At 47.4% G+C, this 25,074-nt stretch overlaps 2 protein-coding genes, 1 long non-coding RNA gene and 1 other non-coding gene across 9 annotated transcripts in view; 3 read left to right on the top strand and 1 right to left on the bottom strand.

Annotated features, from left to right (window-relative positions):
• Window positions 1-14,043, top strand: part of SPG7 (SPG7 matrix AAA peptidase subunit, paraplegin) — a 40,220-nt gene extending 26,177 nt beyond the window's left edge. For 2 of the 4 annotated variants that reach the window (XM_036274430.1, XM_036274428.1), the window contains 6 exons: window positions 801-911; window positions 2,708-2,823; window positions 5,304-5,460; window positions 7,366-7,532; window positions 11,122-11,199; window positions 13,711-14,043. In XM_036274430.1, the coding sequence (XP_036130323.1) occupies window positions 801-911; window positions 2,708-2,823; window positions 5,304-5,460; window positions 7,366-7,532; window positions 11,122-11,199; window positions 13,711-13,908 (827 nt within the window). In that variant the 3' untranslated portion in view covers window positions 13,909-14,043. The remainder of the gene's footprint in view (window positions 1-800; window positions 912-2,707; window positions 2,824-5,303; window positions 5,461-7,365; window positions 7,533-11,121; window positions 11,200-13,710) is intronic. The other 2 variants (XM_036274429.1, XM_036274431.1) reach the window with 2 other exon arrangements.
• LOC118638491 lies at window positions 903-20,216 on the bottom strand. Of its 3 annotated transcripts, none has more exons than XR_004961100.1 (4): window positions 20,105-20,216; window positions 19,911-20,015; window positions 1,146-1,330; window positions 903-1,008 (listed from the first exon to the last, which is right to left on the bottom strand). It is a non-coding gene; the product is annotated as an uncharacterized LOC118638491 (long non-coding RNA). The 3 variants fall into 3 exon arrangements; XR_004961099.1 differs by lacking the exons at window positions 903-1,008; window positions 1,146-1,330 and adding exons at window positions 10,547-10,695; window positions 14,990-15,081; XR_004961098.1 differs by lacking the exons at window positions 903-1,008; window positions 1,146-1,330 and adding an exon at window positions 10,547-10,695.
• Window positions 20,217-20,330: 114 nt separating this feature from the next.
• RPL13 (ribosomal protein L13) lies at window positions 20,331-23,346 on the top strand. The gene is made up of 6 exons (XM_036274770.1): window positions 20,331-20,376; window positions 20,536-20,656; window positions 20,954-21,095; window positions 21,305-21,478; window positions 22,367-22,423; window positions 23,163-23,346. The coding sequence occupies exons 2-6, from the start codon at window positions 20,553-20,555 to the stop codon at window positions 23,319-23,321; spliced, it is 636 nt and encodes a 211-aa protein (XP_036130663.1). The 5' UTR covers window positions 20,331-20,376; window positions 20,536-20,552; the 3' UTR covers window positions 23,322-23,346.
• Window positions 21,163-21,247, top strand: LOC118639667. Its single transcript, XR_004961241.1, has one exon. It is a non-coding gene; the product is annotated as a small nucleolar RNA MBII-202 (small nucleolar RNA).
• Window positions 23,347-25,074: the final 1,728 nt, after the last annotated feature.

The raw sequence follows: 25,074 nt of genomic DNA, 5'->3' as shown, positions 1-25,074 counted from the left end.
GCAGGAGGCCCCGCTTAGTTTTTGTTTTTATTTTTTAAATAAGTGTGCATTATATAGACCTAATTCCAGTTTAATTTTTTTTTAAATTTTTTTCTTTATTGATTTTTAGAGAGAGGAAGGGAGAGGGAGAGAGAGAGACAGAAACACCGATGAAAGAGAACACTGATTGGCTGTCTCCTGCATGTCCCACCCTGGGGATTTGGCCCACAACCTGGGCATGTGCCCTGACCAGGATTCGAAGCAGCGACCTCTTGATGTATGGGTCGACGCTCAACCACTGAGCAACACTGGCCGGGCAATTTTTGTTTTTAATCCTCACCCAAGGATACGTTTCTGTTGATTTTTAGAGAGAGACTGAGAGACATTGATGTGAGAAAGAAATATCCATCAGTTGCCTTCCATATGTGCCTGGACCGGGGATTGAACCCGCATCCTTGGTATGTGTCCTGACTGGGAATCAAACCTGCAACCTTTGGTATACGGGCCAATGCTCCAACCACCTGAGCTACCTGGTCAGGTTAATTTCTTCTCCATCAGTGCACAGAGGAATTATTAGGTAGAATAAAACACCAGGTGGCACACGAAGTGTGCTGAGTACAGTGTGTAATAAAGCAGTAGAGAAGGCAGAGGGACTGAAAGAGGTTGGAGTGGATGTGAAGAGGTGGTTCTTTGGGTCCCATAGAGCCATTCCTTCTCCCCTGGACCCCTCTTGATGTGTTTGTGCGATCCTCCTTGCCTTTCCTCCTCTCAGTCCCTGAGGGAACAGAGCCAACACCTCTCCCATCCCGTTTTGCTGACAGGTGCTGACATCGCCAACATCTGTAACGAGGCTGCTCTGCACGCTGCACGGGAAGGGCACTCATCTGTTCACACGTTTAACTTCGAGTATGCTGTGGAGCGCGTCATCGCAGGTATGAGGCACGGATCCCAAAAGTGAACTCGGAGGTGGGGTAGAGGGAGCGGGTCAGGCTTAGATGTCACATGGTGGACCTTATCAGCAAGCAATTACTGGACAAGAGAAAAATATGTCAAGTATTTCTATTTTTTATGTCAGGGCTTGACAACGTGACTTACTTTTCCATAGTTTAAAATACTGTAAATTTGCTTAAGAGCACTCTTCAAATAGAAATTTAAAAGGATCTTACAAGCCCAAATGTGCATAGTGCTCAGCTCATTAGCCATCGTGTGGTGCCTGAGAGCCAACTGCATAGGGACAGGCCATTGTGTATGCTGTCAGGGGTCTGCACTGCTACTGCCCGAGGACGAGGGGGACGTCTGCTGAAGGCTGTGCTCCGCCAGTCAGCTTCATCTCTGTTGAAACTCCTGTGCTCTGCTTGGAACAGGAATGGGAGAGGTGGTTAGGTAGAGAGGGGCTGCAGTGCTCCTGTCAGTGCTTAACCACTGCTGCTCAAAGTGGGATCCTCTGAGAGAGCAGGACTGAAACTGAGAGAAAGCATCTAGAAGCTTCCATAATTCCATGTGGAAACATCCAGACATGAGCGTGCATCTTGTCCTTTAACAGAGTTCAGAACAAAAGTAGTCCAAGACACTGAACATTTAAAAAAAGGAAACTGGTCCTTCCTATAAATGTTTGAGAAGCAGGGGCCCTGTGTGTGGGTAGTGAGCCCTCTGTCATAACCTGTCCCTACAAGAAGCACATTCCCTTCACCCTCAGTTTTGAGTTAAAATCTAGGACAAGTGCACCAAGTTTCTAGGCTGCAGCTTGGGAAAGAAGTGAACTTGTGTGGATGGAAGGAAATGTAGTTGCTGTTCCTTATTATAAATTTTGGTTTTGTATAAGCCATTTATTTTTACATGGAATTGATAAACTTACAATAATATTATCAAAGTGGGAAAGACCAGAGAAAATACTAATAGAATACTGTTCCCCGCACTCCGCCACCTCCCCATTTATGCAGTGCTTAGAACAAGGTGAACTCTCCTTACTTTGGTGTAGACTGCCTGCGCTGGAACGTGTTTGTGTTCAGGGAAAGTCTATCCTGTGAGGCTGTAACCTCATGTTTAGAGGCTCGTATAATCAGCTCTGGTTGAAAAGGATTCGTCAGCCACAGCCAGTGCATGTTAGAAAGAATTTATGACCTTATGGTAAATGTGGTAGATGATCCTAGTAGCTTGATGTAGTAAATACCCTGAACCTACAGCTTGTTCAAGTTGCGTAAAATGGAAACTAAAGGATGTTTGGAAAATTGGGAACAGTGAAGGAAACCTTAGCAGTAATTTGAATGGGTGAACTGTAAGGTAAAGTCACCAAGGCAAAAGGTAGTCAACTACTGTGGGTGAAATAACTGTAGGTCACAGGGGCTGCAGTTACCACTGCTAGTTCTGGGAGAAAAGCCAAGAAACCTAGAGTTTAGACTGTGCCCAGGCTAATCCTGTCAGCCCTGTAGCCCTATCCACAAAGCCTGCAGGAGCCGTTTAGATTACTCCACCATTTGTGGAGGTGGGAACAAACATGGCCTCCTCCAGCACCTCTCATTCCCAATGAGTTTCCCTTCGAGTTAGAGTAATAGTGAGTAGAGTTGTGGATGGGGCCAATTTGGGGCAGAAACATAGGAGGTGAACGTCCCATGAAGATCTTACTTTAACAACATGGTAAAAAGTTTGCAAGGCTGAGCAAGGAAGGTTCCTGCATGCTTACAGAGGATTATCGGTGGACCTGAACTCAGAGTCCTGGGTGTTCTTTCAGGGACGGCCAAAAGGAGCAAGATCCTCTCAAAGGAAGAGCAGAAGGTGGTTGCGTTTCATGAGTCAGGCCATGCGTTGGTGGGTTGGCTGCTGGAGCACACTGAGGCTGTGATGAAGGTAGGGTGTTGGAGGGTGGGAGCCATGGAGGCTCTGGGGTCTTCTGCCCCAAATTGGCCCCATCCACAACTACTCCTCATTATTACTCTAATTAGAAGGGAAACTCTTGGTATAAGCCCAACCGGCCCTTGAACAGAGCTGACTTTGGGAGCACCATGTGTTTGTGCTTGGTGAAGAGAAAAGTGCAGCCTGAAGTGGACCTGGGGACAGGTAGAAGGGGACTGTGCAGAATCCCCAGGACCCCTCACCTGGGAAGTGTATGGCAGGATGAGGTCTTACATCTAAACCAGTGGGGTCCAGTTATGGGCATGATCATTGGAAAGCCACATGACCATTTAGGGTCTTTTTCCCCATCTACAGTCAGTCTTGGAATTAAGAACTGCTAAGTTTACTATCAGCTCTAAAATGTGTTGATCTAATGATTCCTAATCTTAAAAAGTGAGTTAAGTACACTTTAAAAAACACTGCTCTTGTAGATATTTGTGAGTTTGATGAAAATGCATTTGTATCAGATGGTAATATCATAGACAGTTCCCACAAAAGGTATGGGTTCATGACCATGAGATCCTTGAATGACCAGTAAGGAAAATGTAAATGTTTGGGATGCAGGTGTCCAGTCTGTAATGATGAGGACATAAATTGTCATTGTCCCTCCACCAGAGCAAGTGAGCCACTGGGATCCTGTGCAGGTAGTTTGGTTCCACTAGCAGGGAAGGAGCCGCACTACAGTTCCCTAAGACCCAAACATGGCAATAGTGTGGCAGTTGCCAGCCTGGTATGTTAGTGTTTAATGTCCTATAATCAGCGGTGTTAGTTGTAGCAAAGTAGATTGTTAGTCTAGTAATGTTTGCTTATGTCCTGCTTATCAGGCCAATTCCTTTTTTATGCTCATCAGAAGGCTAAGCCTAGTGTTTTGTGACAGAGATAAGTAAATGCAGCAGTCTCTGAGGTAGGTGATGGGCTGGGCTCAGGGTCAGGCAAGTGGGACAGTCACCTAGGGTGTGACATTTATGGGACACTAAAACATTCAGTAATCAAGATATTTTAGTGCAGCCTCAACAAAATAAATACTAATGCATAAAAATCCACAATGAAGTAAATATCACAATTAAAAAAAATTTTTTTAAATCCTCACCTGAGGACATTTTTTCATTTTTTGTTCAGGTAGAGTGGGAGGGAGAGAGAGGAAGAGAGAGGGAGAAACATCGACGTGAAAGGGATACATCGAGTGGCTGCCTCCCGCACGACCCAACCAGGGCTGGGGACAAACTGCAACTGAGGTACATGCCCTTAGTGGGAACTGAACCCCGGTCTCTCTGGACCGCAGGCCGACGCTCTAACCGCTGAACTAAACCAGCCAGGGCTCACAATTTAAAATTCCTCTTCTCAGAATTTTTGCTTTACTTGATGGTTGAAAGTCATAATGAGAAAACCTCCCTTGCGAGGCTTATACTTTGCTGGGGAAAAGTTCCCATTGCTGTTTGGTTGTGATTGTTATTTCCAGCCTTTGTGTTTATTTATTTTATTAAAAAATTTTTTTTTCTTTATTGATTTTTAGAGAGAGGAAGGGAGAGGGAGAGAGAGAAACATTGATGAAAGAGAACATCGACTAGTCACCTCCTGCATGCCCTCCACCAGGGATTTGGCCCACAACCTGGGCATGTGCCCTGACTGGGAATTGAACCTGTGACCTTTTGGTGCATGGGTCGATGCTTAACCACTGAGCCACACTGGCCGGGCTGAGCGGGGAGAGAGAGAGAAAGAGAAACATCAATGTGAGAGACCCATTGATTGGTTGCCTCCCACACATGCCCCAAATGGGGCCAGGGGTTGAACCTGAAACCCAAGTATGTGCCCTTGACCAGGAATGGAACCCGAGCCCCTTGGTGTGTGGGCCAGTGCTCTAATCACTGAGCCACACCAGCCAGGGTCATTTCCAGCCTTTTCAATAGTAGTTTACTTTAGTGTTGGATTTTAAGTTTCCCTTCAGATTTTCAGGGCACTGTGAGGTGGTTTTCTTGCTGCCATAACCCTCAGAAATGGCACCTGCATCCCAAGTCTCTCCTTGTTGCTCAGGAGCAGGCCTTGTCCCACTGGAGCTCTAGGCACACCTGGTGTTGGGCTTTGGGGGAAGCTTAAGCAAAGATACTTTCCATGTCCCCCACATAACCTCTTGGTCAGGGGATCACGGTGGTAGGGGGCTCTTGGTGGCGTTGGTTCCTGCACTTCCTGGTTGGTTCACCTAAGAGCTCCAGTCTTGGTTGTTCTTTGCATCATATATATCTAGTAATGTACAAGGAAGATACACTCACAGTGTGAGCTCTTCTGTTTAAGGATAGTATATTCTTGTTGTAAAAATGGGGACAGTGCAGATTTTCTTAATGTTTTTGAAATCTTCTGATTAAAGATCTTATATTGCCCACCTTCATGTTTAAAGCCCACATCCTGCCTGCTCACTCAGGCCACCTGATGTTCTGCAGGTCTCCATCACGCCTCGGACAAATGCTGCACTGGGCTTTGCTCAGATGCTCCCAAGAGAACAGCACCTCTTCACCAAGGAGCAGCTGTTTGAGCGGATGTGCATGGCCCTGGGTGGCCGCGTGTCAGAGGCCATCTCCTTCAACAAGGTCACTTCTGGTGAGGAGCTGGCTCTGAAGGGTCTGGAGTTCTCATAGTACTTTTACATCCATTACCCCTCGGCAGGGAGCGGGGGGTGGGGGGGGCAACAAGGTGAGGGGAGTAAATCTGATGAAAGGATTTGAATAGTAGGATGCAAATATACTTTGACTTTCATTAGATGTTTTTTCTTTTTTTTTCTTTCTTTTTTTCTTTTTTTTAGAGAGAGAGAGAGGAAGGGAAAGAGAGAAATATCAATGTGAAAGGCAAACATCGATTGACAGCCTCCTGCACACCCCCTACTGGGGATTAGGCCCACAACCCAGGTATGTGCCCTGACCAGGAATCAAACTGGGACCTCTCAGTCCATGGGACAACACTCAATCCACTGAGCCACTCCAGCTGGGCTTCATAAGATGTTATTTTAAAAGATGAGATATGGCCCTGGCCGGTTTGGCTCAGCGGTTAGAGCGTCGGCCTGCGGTCCTGAGAGACCCGGGTTCGGTTCCCGCTAAGGGCACGTACCTCGGCTGCAGTTTGTCCCCGGCCCTGGTCGGTTGTGCGGGTGGCATCCACTCGATGTGTTCCTTTTACATCGATGTTTCTCTCTCTCTCTCTGTTCCTCTCTCTCCCTCCCACTCTACCTGAACAAAAAATGGAAAAATGTCCTCGGGTGAGGAAAAAAAAAAAAAAAAAAGATGAGATATGCCCTGGCCGGTTTGGTTCAGCGGTTAGAGCGTCGGCCTGCGGTACAGAGAGACCTGGGTTCGGTTCCCGCTAAGGGCGCGTGCCTCGGTTGCAGTTTGTCCCCGGCCCTGGTTGGTCGTGCGGGTGGCAGCCACTCGATGAGATATGGTCAAAGATTTGAAACTAAGCAAGACTTTTAAAATAATTTAGTTGTTACAAAAACTTTTATATACATACAGTCTATAAATGCATTTAAATGGTTAATTATTGGTAATTCAAGCAACTTGACTGTTCTCTAACTGTTATTTCACTGGGATGGCCAGAGAGCAGGCAGAAGACTTTCCCTGATCCCTGACATTGGGGTTCAGTGTTGACAAATGTGCCCTGTGCACACTTGGACTTGTTCTGGAGAACTGCTGGTGAAGTGAATGCAAATATGCATCCTGAGTGGTTTTTTATATTTTAAATTTTATTTACTGATTTGAGAGAGGGAGAGGCATTGATTTGTTGTTCCACTTATTTGTGCATTCATTGGTTGATTCTTGTATGTGCCCCGTGCCCCAACTGAGGATCAAACCCGCAACTTTGGCGTATTAGGAAAATGCTCTAACCAACTGAACTTACCTGGCCAGGGCCTGAGTCATTTTTTAGACAAAGGAGCATTTTGAAAAGTTTCACATCTCTCTTTAAAAAAATTTTTTTTTCTTTTATTGATTTTAGAGAGGGAGAAAGAAAGATTGAAACATCAATGAGAGAGAACAGCGATTGGTGGCCTCCCGCGTGCCCCCAACTGAGGATTGGGCCCACAACCTGGGCATGTGCTCTGACCAGGAATCGAACCAGTGACCTCTCAGTGCATGGGTTGATGCTTAATCACTAAGTCACACTGGCTGGCCTCACGTCTCTCTCTTTCTTTATTCCTCACCTGTGAATATTTTTCTGTTTATCATTAGAGTGAAAGGGGAGGGGGAGAGAGAGATACATTGATTGGTTGCCTCTCACATGACCAGACCAGGACCAGGAATGAACTGCAACTGGGGTACTTGCCCTTGATTGGAATCGAACCCATGACTCATTGGTCTGCAGGCCAACGCTCTAACTGCTGAGCGAAACTGGCCATGGCACACATCTCTCTTTTAAGGAATACTAACAGGATATAGATGTGTGCCAGTGGGGTCTCCAGAGTGCCCTGACTCTGCACCCCCAGCAAAGAAACCTTTTCTTCACTCCATGCTCCAGGGGCACAGGACGACCTGAGGAAGGTCACTCGTATTGCCTACTCCATGGTGAAGCAGTTTGGGATGGTACCGAGCATTGGGCACATCTCCTTCCCTGAGGCTCAGGAGGGCCCTGCAGGCATTGGACGGCGCCCCTTTAGCCAGGGCCTCCAGCAGATGATGGACCATGTGAGTACATAGCCTTTGCTGCCATGTGAGCCAGCCTCTGCTCCATCCCAACCACAGTTGTGGTAGGGGGCAAGTATCTGTATTCAGAGGAGCCCTCACACTATGGCTGTTCCTCCTGGCCTCTGTTGTTGCTCTGACCTGCTGAGTGTGCTCTTTTTTTTTTTTAAACTTTATTGTTGAATGTATTACAGATGGTCCTCATGTTTCCCCCATTGACCCTCTCCTCCCCACTCCTGCCCCCCTCCTGCCTTTCCCCACACTGTTGTCTGTGTCCATTGGTTATACATATGTACATATAAGTTCTTTGGTTTATTCCCCCCCCCAACCCCCTTCCCTTTGAGGTTTGTCATTCTAGCAACCAATTTGTACTTCTTAATCCCTTCACCCTTTTCACCCATTCCCCCAAACCCCCTCCCATCTGGCAACCAACAAAATGTTCTCTGTATCTATGGGAATGTTTCTGTTCTGCCTGTTCATTTTGTTTGTAGATTCAGTTGTCAACACATAAGTAGTCATTGCCATTTTGTTCTTTTTTTAATCCTCACCCAAGGCCATTTTTCCATTTTTTGATCAGCTAGAGTGGGAGAGAGAGAAAGAGTGGAAGGGAGAGAGAGGAAGAGAGAGAGAGAGAGAGAGAGAGAGAGAGAGAGAAACATCAATGTGAAAGGGACACATCGAGTGGCTGCCACCAGCATGACCCAATCAGGGCCAGGGACAAACTGCAACCAAGGTACATACCCTTGGCGGGAACCGAACCCAGGTCTCTCTGGACCACAGGCCAACGCTCTAACCGTTGAACCAAACCAGCCAGGGCATTTTGTTCATATTTTTTATCTTTTTCTTCAAGACCCTTCAACATTTCATATAATAATGGTTTGGTGGTGATGAACTTTTTAAAAAATTTTTAGCTTTTTAAAAAATTTTTCTTGTTTCTGTTTTTTTTTTTCTTTTTCAGATTGCATTAAGGTATTTTTTAAATCTTTATTGTTGAATGTATTACAGATGTTCCTCATTTTCCCCCCATTGACCCCCTCCTCCCCACTCCCGCCCCCCATCCTGCCTTTTTCCACACTGTTGTCTGTGTCCGTTGGTTATGCATATAAGTTCTTCGGTTTATTTTTTCCCAACCCCCAAGCCCCCTTCTCTTTGAGGTTTGTCAGTCTAGCAACCAATTTGTACTTCTTAATTCCTTCACCTTTTTCACCCATTCCCCCAACCCCCCTCCCATCTGACAACCAACAAAATGTTCTCTGGATCTATGAGAATGTTTCTGTTCTTTCTGTTCATTGTTTGTAGATTCCATTGTCGATAAATATGTATTCAATGCCATTTTGTTTGTTCATATAGTTTATCTTTTTCTTCAAGAAGACCCTTCAACATTTAATATAATAATGGTTTGGTGCTCATGAACTCCTCTAACTATTTCTTGTCTGGGAAACTCTTTATATGGCCATCAATTCTAAATGACAGCTTTGCAGGATAGAGTCATCTTGGTTGTAGGTTCTTGCTTTTCATCACTCTGAATATTTCTTGCCACTCCCTTCTGGCCTGCAAAGTTTCTTTTGAGAAATCAGCTGACAGCCTTATGGGAACTCCCTTATAGGTAACTAACTGCTTTTCTCTTGCTGCTTTTAAGATTCTCTCCTTGTCTTGAACCTTTTGCATTTTGATGATGATGTGTCTTGGTGTGGGCCTCTTGGGGTTCATCTTGTTTGGGACTCTCTGTGCTTCCTGGACTTGTATGTCTGTTTCCTTCACCAAGTTAGGAAAGTTTTCTGCCATTATTGTTTCAAATAGGTTTTCGATTTCTTGATCTCCCTCTTCTCCTTCTGGCACCCCAAAGATGCAAATGTTGGCACGCTAAAGTTGTCCCAGAGGCTCCTTACATTATCCTTATTTTTTTGGATTCTTTTTTCTTTTTGTTATTCTGATTGGGTGTTTTGTGCTTCCTGATATTCCAAATCGATGTTTTGCTTCTTGGCTTTACCTACTCTACTACTGAATCTGTGTAAATTATTCTTTATTTCAGTTAGTGCCTCCTTCGTTTCTGACGGGTCCTTTTTTATGCTTTCGAGGCCCTGGCTAAGTTTGCTGAGGTTCTCACTAAGTTCATTGAGCATCCTTATAAACAGTATTTTGAACTCAGCATCTGTTAGGTTGCTTATCTCTATTTCGCTTAGTTCTTTTCCTGGAGATTTTTTCTGTTCTTTCATTTGGGACCTGTTTCTTTGTCTCCTCCTTTTGGCTGCCTCCCTGTGTTTGTGTTTATGTATTACTTAATGAGAGGTATGGGGCTAGCTGAGACCAGATGCTGCTGGTTTGAAAGAATTTAGGAAAACCTGAAGCAGGATCCAAGACAGGCCAATCCTATGGTTAAACAACTGGCAACAGCTTGGGTGGGCCTGAAATCTGGGTGGGGCAGGGCCTCAGGGAATCACCAGGGCAGGGTAAACTGTGTGAGCCAGGTTGCTGGAGTCCCAGATATGGCGACTGTCTGCCGCCCCAGGGAAGGGCTCACCAAAGGAACAAAGGCCTCTGACATTACGTTTGTCCCGGAGAAAGCCCCCTCTCCAGCCCTAGCTCCAATGTCAAACAGCTCAGTTCTTCCCTGTATGTCTCTGGCGCCCCTCAAGCTGCCTCCCCTCCAAGCTTAGAGGGAATGAGTCTGATAAATCTGTGCACGCACCGTTTAAGAGCAGCTGCCTGGGACTCCAGGCACCTCAGCCTCCCTGAGCCTCATTTCCCACTGGTTTTTCCAATCAGAAGTTATGGGGACTTCTCTTCCTGGCATTGGAACTCTGAGTGGGGTGCCTAATGTAGGACGGGAACCCCTTAGTCCTCAGGGAGGACCTTCCCAGCCGAGGTGTCCTCCTGATTTTTATCCGCCACACTGGGTGTGGGACCAGCCCCTCCCCCTTCCCCTCCACCCCTCCTACCAGTCTCAGTGTGGCTGCTTCTTTAACTTCGTAGTTGTAGGACTTCCATTCAGCTTGATTTCAGGCGATTTTGAATGATGGTTGTTCTGTAGTTTAGTTGTAACTTTGATGTGGTTGTGGGAGGACGTGATACAGCATTTACCTATGCCACCATCTTGACCAGAAGTCCTGCTGAGTGTGTTCTTGGATGAGGACTTGTGTGGCTCCTCATGAAACTAGATGGGAAACTGGAAAGAATATCAAATATATGGATCAAATGACAGAGCCAGTGTCAGTGATCCTTGTGGCCAGCAGGGATTTGCTGCACTGTCCACAGGAGATTGGACCAGGACAGTGTCCAGCCTGTCCTGGTGCACAAACATGTGAGGCAGCTGTAGGCATGGAGGCAACACAGGATCCTTAGCCTCCAGGTGCCAGTGGGGCGCCTACGGGTGATAGGTGCTCTGGGAAGGCATCCTGAAGTAGGGCATTCCTGGGGGTGAGACAGGGGCTAGAAAATGTTGGCATCTGAGCTCTCCTGGTCATTGGGAGACACAAACGATTGTGTTTCTGAACCTGCAGTTCTTTGGTATATTTTGGTGTCAGAACCAGTCTATAGATGATGCTGAGAATAGGGGTCAGCTGTTCTCATTACAAATCTCTCTCATTCACAGGAAGCTCGGCTGTTGGTGGCTAAGGCCTATAGGCACACTGAGAAGGTGCTGCAGGACAATCTGGACAAGCTGCAGGCGGTGGGTGCTTTCTGACCTCCAGGCATCTGCCAGTCTCTCCGGAAGTTGTGTGTGGGGGTACTGACTGTTACTACCCAATGCTGGCACAGTGGTCACCTTTTTCATGGATGATAGATATAGATGTAGATATATTTTTTTAATTCTCCATTCATCTTCAGATAGAGTGGGAGGGAGGGAGAGTGAGAGAAAGAGAGAGAAACATCAACATGAGAAGGACACATCAATTGGTTGCCTCCCACATAATCCCAACCAGGGCCAGGGACAAACCACAACTAAGGTATGTGCCCCTGACCAGAATCAAACCTGTGACTCTGGTTCGTGCGAGCCAATGCTGTAACTGCTGAGCCAAACCCGGCAGGGCTTCATGGTGTATTTCAAATGAACACAGTACTTGGTCAGTATTATTTTTTAACTTAAAAAATTTTTAATCTATTGATTTTTTTTTTAGAGCGAGCCAGCTGGTGGGGAGAGAGAAACATCGATTGTTGTTCCACTTACTTATGTATTCAACCTTGGCGTATTGGGATGACACTCTAACCAAGTGAGCTACCTGGCCAGGGCTCAAATGAACACAGAACTTTAGAAAACAACATACAAAGTATGTGTTCCACCCAGCTCAACTGAAATCTAATATTTTCCATTCTTTTTAGCATTTTCTTATGAATATGTCAAGCCAGTTCTTCAAAATAGAAGTAATAACCTCTCATGTATCTTTTACCCACCATCAGCAATTATTGTTTCATCAATTTTGTTTAATCTTTTTCCAACTCAAACTTTTCCGGCAAGTGACAAATACAGTAGAGAGAATTCCCTCGTACCGTACACTGTTTTATCTATTGTCTATCTTCCAGTAATATGTTGCATTTTTCGCCCTGGCCAGTTTGGCTCAGCAGTTAGTGTCGGCCTGCGAACGAGAGTTCTGGGTTCGATTCCGGCCAAGGGCACATACCTCGGTTGCGGTTTGTCCCTGGCCCAGGTTGGGGTGGTGTGGGAGGCAACCCATTGATGTCTCTCCCTCTCTTACTCCCTCCCTCTCTCCCTGAAGATAAATGGAAAAATATCCTCAGGTGAGGATTAAAAAGTTGCATTTTTCACAACCTAGTGAACCAATATTGATGAAGTAGCTAGACTGCCTTAGCTTTTCCCTAATGTCCTTTTCCTGTCACCCATCCCCACCACTACCACATTTACATTTAGTCATCATGCCTTCTTAGGCTCCTCTTGCCTGGGACGTCCTCACTTTTCTGTTGTTGAAGGCCTGCTGTGGCAGTGTTAGGAGGATGGGTCTGGGTTTGATGTTCTCACAATAAGACTAATAGGTGTTGGGCTTAGGGTCATCTGTTTTGTTTTTTTTGTTAATCCTTACCCGCAGGTATTTTCTTTCCCACTTATTTTAGAGTGGAAGGGAGGGAGGGAGGGAGAGAGACACATTGGTTGCCTACCGCACACATCCCACCTTGACCAGGGCCAGGGATCTAGCCTGTAACTCAGGTACCTGCCCTTGACTGGAATCAAACCTGTGACACGGGTCCGTGGACCAATGCTGTAACTGCTGAGCCAAACTGGCCAGGGCTGGGATCACCTCTTGACTCCATAGGTGAAGTTACTGTGTCCTTAGTACAGGTGATTAGCTCTTGGTGGACAGGCTGTTTCATTAATGTGAGGCTCTGCCAGTTTGGGAGTTGTATGTGGTGGATCTTCCAAGTGTTGCCACTTACTAACAGCAGTAGCCTTCCCTGGAGTTGTGGGCAGTGTGGAATATCAGGCCTGCCCGACCTGCTGAGCCATAAACTGCCATTAACAAGGTCCTTTGTGTCATGTGTGCATTGCTGCTGCTGCTGGGCAGGACTCAGGGTCCCTGTGGTGGGTTGAGGATGTCCTGCTTCAGTTTTCACTGTGATCTATTCATATCATCAGTGGGGTACAGTGCTTAGCAATATACTAAAGCAGCCACACAGAAGAACTGGTCACCCAGTTTGGGGGGTGACAGAAACCAGTCTAACTGGCTGTGGCAGCATCCCTTATGGGGAGTGAGCAGCAGAGATTGCTGGCACAGGACATTCACAGGATTCATTCAGCGTTTTCCATGACCATATAGAGAGGCAGAGCCCCCTCTCCCCCCGCTCACACCTCCACACCAGCATTCCTCTCCTCAAGTTCCAGCAAGGATGTTCTGCATTTTAGCCCCTCGACCCCATACAGATACCCACACCTTGTTTGGTAAAGGAAAATCAAAGCTGCCCCAAATAAGCAGAGATTTGGAAAGGAAGCAGGAAATTAATGAGGCTGCAGCTGGGAAACCATCTCCAAGGTTGAGACAGGGAGTGATTCTTTGCTTAAGCTGCCCTGTGTGTGCCGCTGCCCTGGGAAAATGGCCTGTCTAGGGGCATCGTGCTCCCAGACACCCCTTCCTACGAGGCTGAGGGGCCCCTTTTCTCAGTGCTCTGCTCTCAAAAGGCTGTCTGTGTCCTTGTCCTCCAAGTTTCTCACATTGGCCTTTGTTCCTCCTAGCTGGCGAATGCCCTGCTGGAAAAGGAAGTGATAAATTACGAGGACATCGAGGCCCTCATCGGCCCACCGCCTCATGGGCCCAAGAAGATGATTGCGCCTCTGAGGTGGATTGACGCTGAGAGGGAGAAGCAAGATGCTGGGGAGGAGGAGGTGCCTCAGCAGCCCCCACTTCGAGAGGAGCCCTCTTGGCCCAAATAGCTGGACCTCATTAATGATGCCTGTGGGGACCCAGGAAGTGAACTCTTTACTTAGCTGGCCCCCAAGTTCCTTTTCACCCGAGATTTGTATCTCACAGCCCTCACTGGTGCCTGCTTAAGGGCTTCTGAGATCTGTTGATTTCTCTATCTGTAATTAGTAAAGACTTTACAGAGGTGAATTTAGTTTTGCTTTTGTAGATCGGTTTCCCCCATGGGGAGGGTTGTCTATACTTGTCACAGGTGCACCTGGAGGAGTTCCCAGGTTTGACACGGTCGTTTCGTGGGTGTGGGGTAGATCTAGGGGCAGCCCAGCAGTCAGGCTCATGCCAGGGCTTGTGCAGGGGCTCTTTCCAGCTTTTGTGACTTTGTCAGCATGCTAAATGAGACCCACAATGAAAGCACACTCTGAGCCAATGTCCTCGTCCACACTCGTCAGTGGGGTTACAGAATACGGACAGGCACTGGGCTCTAAAGGATTAAAACACTGCCACCTACTGCCATGCGGACTGGTGTGTGCAAGAACCTCTCCTCACTAGTCTGGTGGCACCATGTGGGGGATACCTGAGGACTGTTGATACTTTATGATGGAGAATCCAACTTTGTACCACTTGGCCAGCTCTAACCCAGAGGGGCTGTTGGGTTTGTTCTGAATGTTCGCAAGTTATTTTAGCAACTGAAAAGCCCCTTTTGCCCTGGCCGGTTTGGTTCAGTGGTTAGAACGTCGGCCTGTGGTTTGGAGAGACCTGGGTTCAGTTCCCACTAGGGGCACATAGCTCGGTTGCAGTTTGTCCCCAGCCCTGGTTGGGTCGTGTGGGTGGCAACCACTCAATGTGTCCCTTTCACGGTGATGTTTCTCTCTCTCTCTCCCCCTCCCACTCTATCTGAACAAAATATCAAAAATTGTCCTCAGGTGAGGATAAAAAAAAGTAATAATAAAAAAAAGCTACCAAAAAAAAAAAAAAAAGCCCCGTTTGTAGGGCTCTGGGATAAAGGGTCAAGAACACCCCATCACTGTAAGATAAACAAGTACACTCAGTTCCCGTCTTCCTGGGGATATGCAACACACACTCAGGTGCTCCTACCTGCTGCTCTCATCACTTTATGGGTACTTCCTGACAAGAATGGTCGTTCTGTCGCTGCTCCCACATTCAGTGCCAAGGAAATGCCTGCTGAGCTGTAGGTAGGCAGATGTAGGTGTGGTTAAACACCTGAAGGTTGGTAGCTGAGAGAGCACTGGCTTTTTGAGAACACTTTTGCCTTTGTCCCAGTTCCCCAAATTCATTTCCAAAGATCTGCATATATTTAGGCTGGTGTCTTTCTCTGAGGGCAGTATCTTTTGTAACCTAGTAATGGTGGACATGGCCAAACTCATCCCTTGTATTTTATCCAATAAAATGGCCCATGTCTGCCTGGCTGGTGTGGCTTAGTGGTTGAGCGTCAACCCATGCACCAAGAGGTCCCCAGTTTGATTCCCAGTCAGGGAACATACCCAGGTTGTGGGCCCGATCCCCAGTGGCGGGGGGGAGGGGCATGCAGGAGGCAGCCAATCGATGTTCTCTCTCTCAAAATCAATAAAGAAAAAAAAAGGCCCATGTATGTTTTTTAGAAAATCATTTGCTGAGTGCCAGAAGATGCTTAGCCAGGAACAGGATGTAAATAGTGTGAAAGGGTTGCCTTGCTATAGTGGGGAAAGGTACAGCTGTCTTCCCAGCACTTGTTGGCGCTAGTGGGTTCATGGCCCCTCAGCCGGCGGTGGGGGGGGGGGGGGTTGCTTTGTGCTCTGATATGAGTTGTTTGCAGACTCTGGTCAAATTATGTCACCTTCCTGTCACAAGATACGTGGCATTTGAGAAGAGTACCAGGAATTATACTTCCTCTGCTATCTCCTGCATAGATGATGCTCACACCTCCTTTAAAGAGGATCCTAGAGGTGAAGAGGCTTCGATAGTACATGATCTCTAGAGCAGCCAGACCAAACTTGGCAACCTGTGTGCTTGCTGAGTGGAAACTGACCCTCTGTTCTCTGCACAGCAGAGCCAGTATATCATGGCTGATTATAGCTTCTGGAACCCTCTTTGTCTAAGTTAGGCCTGTGAGACCTCCTCATTGAGATAAACACATGTTCCTTAAATAAACATGTATATTTAACACTGTGGGGTCACACAAGGATATATTATAATCCTCCCTCCCAGTCAGTTGAATGGTGTCTGCTTGGACAGCAGCCACCAGGAATAGATAACTGGGAGTTTTCCCACGTCTCTGCTAGCCAACAAGTTTTTGTCTTTAGCCTGCATGAAAGCTGTTCTAAGCACGGGACCCTCCCCCTCCCACTGATAGATAAGCCTCTGCCTAACCCTGGCCTAGTGTGGAAACTCACCCAACTGGCTGCTACTGGGTCTTCCCCATTGTGTAAGTAATAAAGGCTATGTCCTTCCTTTCTGGTCCCCCTTGTGGTTTTTCCAGACTATCAAAGAACAGCATGATGCTTCCTGGGCTGGAGCTCTTCCAGTACAAACACAATCAGAGAGCGCCTCAGAAGATCATTAAATAAGAAAAAAATTAACTTGTACTTCTGAAATCAATACAAATTGTTCTTCACTCTGATCTATACTCATAAATGTGATTGTTTTGCTTTTAAAATGTATTTTACTTTTTATTGAAGTATAATTGACATATGCTACTTTGAGGTGTACAACTGATTCGATATCTGTATATATTGCGAAATGGCTGGCACAGCAAGTCTAGTTAACATTCCATGTCACAGTTACAGAATCTTTTTTCTTGTGATGAGAACTTTTAACATTAAAACTTAGCAACTTTCAAACAAAATTATTTATAATTATGACAATGTACTTCTAGTTGTCTTTCACTGACATTAGTGTTTCTCATTATTACAGGAAACTTTGAGCTAGTCTGTATTTGATTTACGTGTAGGCCATGATTTTGGAAAGCTGATAGACTGGATGGTGCTGAAGCAGTGTATCATCCTGTTCTTATTAGTCTACTGCTTTGCCTAGTTTAACCATGAGCCCAAATTTACGACATGGTAAGTTTTGCAAAATGCATCCCCCTCAAAATAACCTATGAAATCACTTTAGTGCTATGATGATTTTTCTTTTTTATCCTCACCCAAGGACATTTTTCCATTTTTGTTCAGATAGAGTAGGAGGGAGAGAGAGGAAGAGAGAAACACATAGATGTGAAAGGGACACATCGAGTGGCTGCCTCCCGCACAACCCACAACCAGGGCCGGGGACAAACTGCAACTGAGGTATGTGCCCTTAGCAGGAACCGAACCTGGGTCTCTCTGGACTGCGGGCTGATGCTCTAACCGCTGAGCCAAACCAGCCAGGGCACTGCTATGATTTTTTTATTTTTCTTAAAAAAAATTTTTTTTTTGAGAGAGGAAGAGAGAGGGAGAGAGAAACATCAATGAGATAGAACATCGATTGGCTGCCTCCTGCATGCCCCAAATTGGGGATTGGGCCCACAACCTGGGTGGGCACTGGCAACTTCTTGGTGCATGGGTCGACGCTCAACCACTGAGCCACACCAGCTGGACTATCACAATGTTAGAAATCCAGGCTGTGTGTATAAAAGGGTTCCAGAAGCTTTGTTGACTGTCTTAGGTTAGATTTCAAGACTGACCCTCAAAGCACCAGGTGGAGGAGGCCAGTCAGGTGCAGGTGTACAATAAGCAGGCACTCTATGAGTAATCAGGGCTCGGTCTTAAAATTCTGGATGTGCAGAGTATACTCCCACATCCCCAAGGTTACATATCCAGGAACCCTTGGCCCCCTTAGTTGAATGCTGCTTCCAGGGACGTTAGCTCTTTCAGGCCTAAATCCTGAACAAAAGCCCTTTTTTGTCCACAGGCTGTGGTTTGCCAAGCTAAAGATTTTTTTTTTTTTTTTTTTATCCTCACCTAAGGATATTTTTCCATATTTTGTACAGATAGAGTGGGAGGGAGAAAGAGGAAGGGAGAGAGAGAGAGAAACATCGACGTGAAGGGACACATCAAGTGGCTGCCACCCGCACGACCAACCAGGGCCGGGGACATACTGCAACCGAAGTACGTGCCCTTAGTGGGAACCGAACCCGGGTCTCTCTGGACCACAGTCCGACGCTCTAACCGCTGAGCCAAACCGGCCAGGGCCAAGCTAAAGATTTTTAAAACCCTTGAGCCAGCCAGATCTTTCTATCAGAAGGACTCCTGCATGACAGTTCACTTCTTTAACCTTTCCCAATGGTAAAGCTGAGCATGTTTTCCTACCAAGACTATTTTTTGTTTGATACTTTGCATGCTTTTCAAAGGAAGTGTGGAGTAGTCAAGCATAAAAAATTGGATTTAATTTCTTTAAAAAAATTGGATTTCTATCTAACATGCTTATGTGCAGCAGAGTAAAGTACTCAAAAAATAACTTCACCTTATTATACCATTAACTATACTCTGAATTGTTTCCAACTGAAATTAGGAGTCACCCCCACCCAGTGACCCAGCACAACTTCTTTTTCTTTTAAATTCTCACCTGAGGATATTTTCCCATTTGTTTTCAGACAGAGTGGGAGGGAGAGAGGGGGAGAGAGAAAGAGAAAGAAACATCAATGTGAAAAGAAACACATCAATTGGTTGCCTCCTGCACAACCCCGACCAGGGCCCGGGACCAAACTGCAACCGAGGTGTGTGCCCTTCATTAGAATCGAACCCAAGATTCTTTCTTTGGTCTGCGCCCCGCCCCGACACTCTAACCACTGAGTCAAACTGACCACAGCCCAGCACAACTTAACCAGGAGCAGCTGGAGCTCAGGTGGAGGTGAGGGTTAGGGGAGATGGAATTGTATGAGTCTCTGTGTCCATCCAGAAGAGAAACTGGGAATGGGGACAGGAATGTTTGAGATTACAAAGCAAGGTATCATGGTCCATGGTGAGATCACTGAAAGGGGTCTAAGAAATTTTAAGAAAAGCATGACACTCTGGCCCATGTGGTTGAGTTGGTTGGGTGTTGTCCCATGCACTGAAGGATTGTTGGTTTGATTCCTGGTCAGCGCACATGCCTGGGTCGCAGGCTTGGTCCCGGGGGAAGGGGGGGTGCCATGTTGCGCTCTCACATCAGTGTTTCTCTCTTCTTACTTCCTCTCTCTCAAAAAATCAATATTCTTGCCCTGGCCAGTCTTGCTCAGTGGTTAGAACTTTGGCCCACGGACCAATGAGTCGCGGGTTCGATTCTAGTCAAGGGCACGTACCTTGGACGCAGTTCGTCCCCAGTCCTGGCTGGGGTCCTGCGGGAGGCAACCAGTCCATGTGTCCCTCTCACATTGATGTTTCCCTCCCTCCCTCCCACTCTTGAAGATAAATGGAAAAATATCCTCAGGCGAGGATAAAAAAATCAGTATTCTTTTCCAAAGAAGACAAAAGAAAAGCATGCCTGCTATTGCCCTTGTTTCATAATTGAACACGTTATCTATTAAATGGCAGTCAGGGTCTGACCTTTCCATGTAGGCTCAGTGTACTTGTCTGATAAGACTGTGTGAGCCTCATCTGTTACACATGTTCTGTCTTCCTGATCATAACCTTGTTAATGCCTCAGTGAGTCCCAACGTGATTATTCTAACATCCAGGGATGTCCTAATACGGAAGAAAACTTATAGTAATCTGTTTACTCAGTGCAAGGCACAGGCTTCCAAATTTCTCATTTTGTGTCATGAAACTCCTAAAATGTAAGGTTTTGCTAGGAGGAAGACTGGTGATTGGCGTGAGGGTGGGAAAGAGAGGGTTACTGGGATGTAAAGGCTTACAGACAGCAGTAGGGTGCTGGTGAGTTTCCAGGCTTGTCCTGGAGAACGGGAGCCTCGCAGGGCACAGGTTACAGACGCATGCCTGGCTACCTAATGTTTTTATGATGTTCGTCTCCGGGAAGGAGGCAGTACACACAGCGGCAAGTGTGACATCTGCAGTCGGCCACGAGGATTCTTGGTGCCACCACTTCCTACCGGCTGCCCTACCTCAGAGAAGTTGCCAGACCCTCCGCAGCGCAGAGGCGGTGGTAACGTTCCGAGTGAAATTGCATGGCGGCCCCGCTTACAGCAACCGCTCAGTGGTAGTTTTGTCTAAAGGAAGAAGCACAAATGTACCAAGTGGCTGAGGGAACAAAGACTGGGACACGGGAGACGAGGATTTAGGTGGTGGGGAAACGTACCGAGTCCCTACGTGTGGAAGCTGGAAGGGCCTGGCGCTGCCGGGAGTTGACAGAACCTAGGAAGCAGCAGCTCTTCTTCCCCAGCCTTTGTTACGCGCGCCCAGCCCGTCTGGGGCCGCAAAGGCGGCTGGGAGTGCACTTACATCACTTCCGTGATTCCTGGCTCTGATTGGCTAGAACGCCCCATCGCTTTTGATTGGCCGGGATCACTGCCATCCCGGGGTGCTTTGCGGCGCCACTTTCTTTCCGGTGGCCATTCTCCTACGGAGAAGGTGGGTACGCATAAGGCGGCTGCTGATGGAAGTCATCTGGTGCCATCGGGCTCCATCCTTCGCCATCGGCGTAGGGGCATGCCACAGATGGGCCGAGGCCGGGCTCTGTGGGCGCGCCTTCCGTCCAGAGCTCGAGTCCTGACTCGCTTTTCTTCCTAGGCCCGTGGGCAGCAGCTATGGCGCCCAGCCGAAATGGCATGATCCTAAAGCCCCACTTCCACAAGGACTGGCAGCGGCGCGTTGCTACGTGGTTTAACCAGCCGGCGCGAAAGATCCGCAGGTGAGCGGGGTGCGTGGAGCGCACAGCCAGGTGAAGACAGTGTCTAGTATCACTGTAACCTGGGTGCAAGTGCACTTGAACTTTTAACCATGTGATAACCGTTTGGCTCTTGTAGCTCCAAGTTAGAGCCGACACTGTAATGGTGGTTGGGGGCGAGCGGGTGGAGACTTTGGGCTTGGGTGTCGCAGGTGTGCGCGTTGTCTGCGCTCTTCCGCGACCTCGCTGTAGTACGACACACCCGAATGGGGAGATCGGCCTTGGGGTGCGCTAACCGCCGCCTGGATTCTGTTTGCTCAGACGCAAGGCCCGACAAGCTAAAGCCCGCCGCGTCGCCCCGCGCCCTGCGTCCGGACCCATCCGACCCATAGTGAGGTGCCCCACAGTGAGGTACCACACCAAAGTACGAGCCGGCAGGGGATTCAGCTTGGAGGAGTTAAGGGTAAGTGTCCTCAAAACCTCATTAGACCAGAGACGCTTAAGTTTTGCATCCTGGGCTCACAGTCAAATGATGACATTCTCCGGAATCGCTGTACTTGCCTTGATGAAAGTACACTTGAACCCTTTTCCATCTGACGACTGAGCACTTTCATTAGGGTATGGAGAGTGGAGGCTCCTTGGGATTTCATTTGTCTGTGTCTCCGCGGGCAGGTGGCCGGCATCCACAAAAAGGTGGCCAGGACCATTGGCATCTCCGTGGATCCAAGAAGGCGGAACAAGTCCACCGAGTCCCTGCAGGCCAACGTGCAGCGGCTGAAGGAGTACCGCTCCAAACTCATACTCTTCCCCAGGAAGCCTTCAGTCCCTAAGAAGGGAGACAGTTCTGTGAGTACAGCGCTCTCAGCTTTGGGGGGGGTGGGGGTGGGGGGGGTGGCGGAAACGGTTGTGGAGGTCTCTGCAGACCGGCAGGGTAGGGAGACTTGGTTCGGGTATAAGTGGCATTTGTCCCTGGATCCAGCTAGGGTGTAGAGGAAAACGTTTAACTGTCCCTCTTTTGACCTCCCCAAACTTGGCCTTCATGTCTAGGTAGTAGAGAATGTTAATGAGAAGAAAGATCCCAAATTCGTCAGAACTGACAAGATTCACTCTTGTGCTCTTCAAACGTCTTTTTTTTGTTTTGTGATAATAGCAAAAGCTGTTTTGTGGGGGTTGCAGTGTTTTTACATTCGAAGTGTTTTGCTCTTTAAAATGCTTTATATACAAAACAAATGTTTCTAGAAAGGCGTTTTATTTATTTTCTCAATTTTTAACAATGATTTTTTAGAGAGAAACATCAGTCTGTTGTTTCACGTATTTGTTCATTCATTATTCGTTGATTCTTGCATGTGCCCTGACTGAGGATCAAACCCCCAACCTTGGTGTTTTGGTAGAACACTCTACCAACTGCGCTATTTGGTCAGGACTTTAGAAAAACCTTTTAGAACAAAGTTGACAGTGTCTATTCATATAGGCTTTATTGGAGTTGGGTTGGCGTGTAGCTTTAGGTTCCAGTTGGCATTTTGTTCTACCTGCATCTGGTACAGACATAGGTGCCCTTTTGCATATGCCTATGTCTCTGTCAACTGGATATAACAGGAATTCGGTGACATGCCATTACTTTGCATACGGTCACCCAGGGAAAGGTGTGGGGTTGGCTTAGAGGGTTATGTAAGTTTGAAGCCCTTGGGGAATTGAACTGAGCCCACTTGACTCTTCTTTTTCATTAATATACAGGCTGAAGAACTCAAGTTGGCCACCCAGTTGACAGGACCAGTCATGCCCATACGGAATGTAAGTGGAGGTGTTGGGAAGATGCCCAAGTGAATGTTTCTTGGGGTAGGGATTGGCTTAAAGGAGGGAGTAAAAGGTGGCATGAGCATCCTGCATTCTTTTTTTCTTTTCTTTTTTTTTTAAGTGTTTTTATTGTTTTTTCTTTTAGAGGTGGAGAGAGAAACATCAGTTGGTTGCCTCCTGTATGCCCTCTACTGGGGAACGAGCCCAAAACCTGGGCATCTGCCCTGACCAGGAATTGAACCAGCAACCTCTTGGTCCATGGATCATTGCTCAGCCACTGAGCCACACTGGCTGGGCTGTCTTCTCCTTTAAGGAAACTTTGAGGACCCACACTTTTCATCCTCCCTCTTGGGTTCTTTTTCCCTTCTTGCTATTTGGAAAGCTCGGGGCATATTTGGTGATTTTGTAAACTGCCCATCAAATGACTGGTCCCTTGAGGTTACTCAAAGAGAGAAGAGGTGGGCCCAAACCCTCCTTTGTTCATGTCCTGCTATGTGTCCAAGCATGGCACCCTCCCATCCCTTATGTCTAAGAAGGTTGCTGCTGCCTCTACTCTAAGTTTGGTCTTTTTCTAAATCCAGAGGATATCGCTTCCTTGGTGGCCTGTGTAGCCTTTCAACATTATTTTAATCTCTCTCCAAGGCTTTCTAGGTTCTGCTGACATTTGGGTTCTGGGCCATGTCACAGGCCTCACTGCAGGCGAGGGTTTGGGTTTGACTCCCTGTGTTCCTTCCAGGTCTACAAGAAGGAGAAAGCCCGGGTTATCACAGAGGAGGAGAAGAACTTCAAGGCGTTTGCCAGTCTTCGCATGGCCCGTGCCAATGCCCGGCTCTTCGGCATCCGGGCAAAAAGAGCCAAGGAAGCTGCAGAACAGGATGTTGAAAAGAAAAAATAAAGTGCTGTTGGCAACTTGTGATAAATTTGCAGTCTCCCTTATGAGATCTGTCTGTATAAGGAATGGGGGCAGGACCTGTTTTTCTAGGGGGGATCCTGGGGGCTGGGCAGGGGATGAGGGTGTTCTTATAAGATAGCCCAGAGACTAGGTTGCGTCCTACTTCCTATATTGTAGGACTACTGTTTGACTAGTTGATTGAATCATTTAACAGCTTTCTGTGGCAAGATTACAAATCCTAATTTTTTAAGTCGAGCTGCCTTTTTTGTTTAAACTGGAGTAGTTTCTAATTATTTTAGCACCTTGGGGCTTGGGATCTCAGCCTTACTGTTTAATTCACAACCAGATTCTTCCTGGGCTTGTCTGCACTACTGCTGTGCCGAGTAGCAGCAGCAGACTTGAGTTCTGTGGTGCAGGTCATCCTCTAACTTTTCCCTTCAAGCTACTGTACCTGCTTAGCTGTGAGGTGGCAGCCAGAGTATCTTACTGCTCACCCCAGAGGGAGGCTGGAGCCCTGCCAAGTTGTCCTCTTGTGGGTAAGCACTGCTTTGCCTGTATGCCTGATGGCAGCATGGTGCCCAAGTTTTTTGGTTTCTCTGCAAGTGAGATGCTCAGATAAGGCCCCATTCTTGTTCCTGGTCACAGCAGGGCCTACTGTGAGAGAAGCACTCCTGGAGACAGCTGTGTATGTAACATGTTTTCTTGTCTGGTTCTGAGAGAAATAGATAGCTGTCTCCAGCATGCAACCTGACTGGGAGCCGAACCCAAAACCTGGGTGCATCAAACCAGTGACCTTTCAGTACAAGGGATGATGCTCAGCCGACTGAACAGACCAGTCAGGACCAGGTGCAGGTCTTTATAAATCACAGCTGATGTGCATTCCCGTACCTGAGAGCTGCAGGAAAAATTGGACTATTGACTTCTAAACTGAACAGTTTATAAGGTGCTGGATGCCCATGGTAATTTTGTTCTATATAAAGGTCAGCTGAGGTGGGTGTGGGGGGTGAACCTAAGCTGTGTCCCTGACAATCCATCTGAAGGAAATGAGGGGCTATCTCTGAATGGCCCAGTGGCCCTTGTTCTGTGTTTTGAGATCTGGTGAAGATTTAGAAAAACAGGTGGCTCTTCCGCCAGAGCCCTGGCTGTGAGCTTCACAGGTTCGAAGCACAGGTGAGTGTGCAAGACAGAAGCCCTCCACTGCACCACATCTAGCTCTGTCTTGGCAGGTGAAGGGGAGAAACACCTACCTCTACTTAGACATGGCTTCCACTGTCAGTTACCTGTGCGTGCCTGTCCACCTTCCAGCATTGTGCCACCAACCAGACCCCACTGGAATGTAGTGTCTTCTGAGTGCCAGAACAGAGCCAGCACTCTAACCGCCGAGCCAAACCGGAATGGTCAGGACCATAGATTTATATTTTTGTCAACCTGGACTGTGAGCCTGATACAGAAAGTGATGTGGACTGCCTTGCAGGGAGGAAGTGAGACTAAAGGCTCTCTGAAGGCAGAGCTGGAAGTCTGGAGGGTGGGTGGTGCTGACTAGTCTCAGACTCCCCAAATTCATGCTCAGTCCCTGGTGAAGCCTGCAGGTTGTGACCAAGACCTTGTAGCTGGGGAACAAGAGAACAAATTCACTTTTGGTAAATGATGTGGTTCCTACAAGGGGGCAGGGACCTTGCTCAGGGCTGCCTGTGTGTCTGTGTGACTGTCAGCTCCAAGACAGCACTGCTGGGACAATGGGGTCCTTTGTCCACCA

This window comes from Molossus molossus, unplaced genomic scaffold, assembly GCF_014108415.1.
Source record: "Molossus molossus isolate mMolMol1 unplaced genomic scaffold, mMolMol1.p scaffold_m16_p_21, whole genome shotgun sequence".
Lineage (NCBI taxonomy): Eukaryota > Metazoa > Chordata > Mammalia > Chiroptera > Molossidae > Molossus > Molossus molossus.
Note: the sequence above shows the minus strand (reverse complement) of the source record. Positions and strands in the feature narration are given on the sequence as shown.

What these genes read in the sequence shown, in the direction of transcription:
- RPL13 (XM_036274770.1), top strand. Translation starts at nt 20,553, where the DNA reads ATGGCGCCCAGCCGAAATGGCATGATCCTAAAGCCCCACTTCCACAAG. An exon ending in CCGGCGCGAAAGATCCGCAG is followed by an intron (nt 20,657 to 20,953) that starts GTGAGCGGGGTG and finishes CTGTTTGCTCAG; the next exon opens with ACGCAAGGCCCGACAAGCTA. An exon ending in TCAGCTTGGAGGAGTTAAGG is followed by an intron (nt 21,096 to 21,304) that starts GTAAGTGTCCTC and finishes CTCCGCGGGCAG; the next exon opens with GTGGCCGGCATCCACAAAAA.